This window comes from Egretta garzetta, unplaced genomic scaffold, assembly GCF_000687185.1.
Source record: "Egretta garzetta isolate BGI_Z169 unplaced genomic scaffold, ASM68718v1 scaffold43, whole genome shotgun sequence".
Classification (NCBI taxonomy): domain Eukaryota; kingdom Metazoa; phylum Chordata; class Aves; order Pelecaniformes; family Ardeidae; genus Egretta; species Egretta garzetta.
In genome coordinates this window covers 94,528-97,681 of record NW_009259047.1, presented here as the reverse complement: position 1 = coordinate 97,681, position 3,154 = coordinate 94,528, and the positions used below count along the sequence as shown (strand labels likewise).

Here is a 3,154-nt window from a genome sequence, read left to right as displayed (position 1 = left end):
GGAATAGCCTAATTGTAGAAGAAAGGTTGTTAAAAACACTTCCGCTTCGTGTAAGAGAGCGTTTGCAGACATGCTCAGATAAGTGCTAAGTTTAAAATTAAACTCTACATCATTGCATTCTATAAGCCTTTTGCTTAATATCTCTCTAAAGATCTGTATAGGTGGAGAGAAGTGAAGGAGAGATAACAGTTTACAAATCAGTCTTAAACTTAAATGCATTGAACTGAGTTGATTGTATTGAAAAAGAAAAAATTATTTCGATTTGAACAAAAAATACAGCCTTTAACAGGTAATCAGGTTTGAAAAATCTGAAATATGACTTGTTGGTTGGGTTCTACTGGTTGAAATAATTCGGTTAAATGTTTGATAGTATTGAAATGAAAGAGTTGATTGCCTGGCTATAGTGAGAGTGTATATACTTTTTTTCCTATGGGAACTTTTTCTGTTGATAGTGATAATTTTAAACAGTTTCATCTCCTGCCATATGAGGTCTAAGAACTGTCTGGAATTAGTTTCTAAATATGAACTCTTCACTAACTTAGAATACGTTAAAATAAGAGCTTAAAGTTTAAACTATTTGAGCAGTTCAATTGCATGGGTAATTTTTCAACATACCTGAAAGTAATTTTTCAACATACCTTAATTTTTAAAGCTTTTGACAAGTACTGAGCATTAATTCTATAGTTGTGGAAGATACCATTTGAATCTTGCTATTAAAACCAGTTGGACAGTAATACCTGAAACCAGTTTCAGTATTTTGTCTTAAAAACAGTAAATACAAAATGAATTGTTGCCTAGAAATGGGGAGGAATCGGAAGAATCTGGAGTACCTGTTGCGTGCATGTACTAGACAACAAACCTTATCTTCACAGATAATGATGGCAAGCGGAACATGATATAGTTGCAAAGTTGTCTTCTGTGTGTTGTGAGCATCCCAGGTATTAGTGTAGTGTATGTTGCTGTTTAACATTTTTCTAACATCTCATTACCGACTGCCTCAGTGCTGCTTCTCCACACCCAGTTGCTGTATTTTTGTGGCTGGGGAGAGGATGAAGGAGGTCTGTATTAGACAGGGACAAAAAGACACAGTGAAAACAAACCAAATAATCACACAGCTTATAAGCACTTGGGAGGGGAAAACCAGGAAGCATTACAAGCTTTGCCTCTTCTAGGGATGTAATAATTTCATAAATTATAGTGGCGGAATGAGCTCTTATGCCATCCTTAGTACTTTCAGAACTGGATGGAAATAAAATGATTCCTGACTTCATTCTTCTGCTGTGTGCTGTTTTATTGTATTTGAAGTCTTAACTCTCATGATGTTTATCATGTTCACGAAAAGCATAAGTTATGCCCCTGGGGAAAAAAGAGCATGCTTTCTAAAAACATATTTGAAAACTTTTTGTATTATATTGAAGTTTTCAAAACCAATTTCAATCATGGGTTAAATAGATGAGGTAAACTGTGCTCTTAACAACTTTGTGTTCATCAAGTGTGCTAACTATGCATTCCAGTTTGTAAATACAAATCATCACCGATAAATCAGTTTTAGTACTAGACTACTTTTAGTCATCTCTTGCTCCCATTCCAGTGCCACTTTTGTGGTGGAAAGTAGGCTTTATTTTAAATGAAAATGCCAAAACCAAGTCTGATCAACATGGAAGTAGGAGATGTCTCTGCAGTAGCAGTGCAAGAGGTGCATGTTTATTCACCATACTGATGGCATTCCAAAGACCTTTGTAGTTAGAGCACTTTTCTTCTCAGGGAACCAAAATGTGGTAAAACTATTACTTTTTATGTAGTTCTAGAAATGTTTAGTGTAAACTGGCTAGTTGTGCTTATGTGCAGACCAGTGCTGCTGGAGCAGTCTTTCATAGTGTCCATATATAGCTCTTCCAAACTCTACTTTCAACAAATTTTGAGTTGTATAATAGTTCCATAGGAATTTACATGCTTCACAAACAGAGCTGGTTGTGGTAGATGTGACTAAACCAGAGTACATTGATTTGCACCCCTGTGGCAAAAGTTTAATTAATAATTGCAGTAGGTCTGTCAGGACTTTATAACTTAACATCAAAGAACACTTCATGGCAGAATTAGACACGCAAGACTTGCAGCCTAGTAAGTTTTAAAAGATTAAGCAAGCATCTTCTTTAAAGCTTTTCTCTAAATTGGAAAGCTGTATTGAAAAAAATTAAATAAGTTATTGGCAGAGCCAGTTATTTTCTTCAACGTTTTAGGAGTGCAGCTGTCCTTTTCCATAATCAACAAAACTGATGGAGGTGAATAATGATCTTAAATGTGCATTTTATGCTAGTTCTGTCAGAGTGAAATAACAGAAATAACTTGGAGAAAGCTACTTCATCTCTAAAATGTGTAACCTCAAAGGATTTGAGGAAACACTAGGAAGTGCATAGGAATATAAATACTGTTTTATAGGTTAAATGGGTTACATTTCTTTGCAGGCTTTAACGTTTTTTCACTCTGCACTCCTTTAAGAGGGCTGGATTTTTTTTCACTGCATGTTTGAGTGTTTATAAGACACTCAGACAAAAGCCAGAAAGTTTAAAGGCTAGAATCTCTAGCCTTGCTTTCAAACCACAGTGTGCCTTTATTATCCATTTTGTACCATGAAACCCAATCCTAGTGCTTAGAATTGAGGGTGGAGGCAAATCTAACTCTGAATTTCTTGAATTCACTTCAGCCATGACCTTAATATTCAATACTTCAAAATGAGGGGATTTTCAGGGAATCAATACATGAATCCACTGTCATAAACTTTGTACAATAAGTATTGTTGGCATCTAGTCTTTGTATTAAACAATCACTTCCAATCAAAAAAAGGCTTTTCAACTTGTTTCAGTGTTGTATTGTGTTTAAGAATTTTGTACTGTGACCTTCCGTATCGTGAACATTTTTTTGAAAAATTAAATTTTTTTTTGCATTACAATTCTGACCTGTTCTTTATTTTCCATAAGAGATGTTGCACTTAATGCAAAGCTCAGAAGTCTGCTTCCAGCTATCTGTACCTGTGTGCTAGCAGGTGTATCTTCCACAGGGAAGCGTGAAGATAATGAACAGTAGCGGGATAACGAACACTGTGCTCCACATCAAAGCAGTTCTCATGTTCTGGGCTAGGAGAGAAGCTCCTGTG

General features: G+C 35.6%; 1 protein-coding gene across 1 annotated transcript in view; it reads left to right on the top strand.

Moving 5' to 3' along the window:
- LRRC8B (leucine rich repeat containing 8 VRAC subunit B) overlaps positions 1-2,907 on the top strand; it is an 8,500-nt gene extending 5,593 nt beyond the window's left edge. The window contains 1 exon segment of the mRNA XM_035890653.1: positions 1-2,907. This exon segment is cut by the window's left edge and continues 62 nt beyond it. Coding sequence (XP_035746546.1) covers positions 1-89 — 89 coding nt within the window. The 3' untranslated portion in view covers positions 90-2,907.
- The last annotated feature ends 247 nt before the right edge of the window (positions 2,908-3,154 follow it).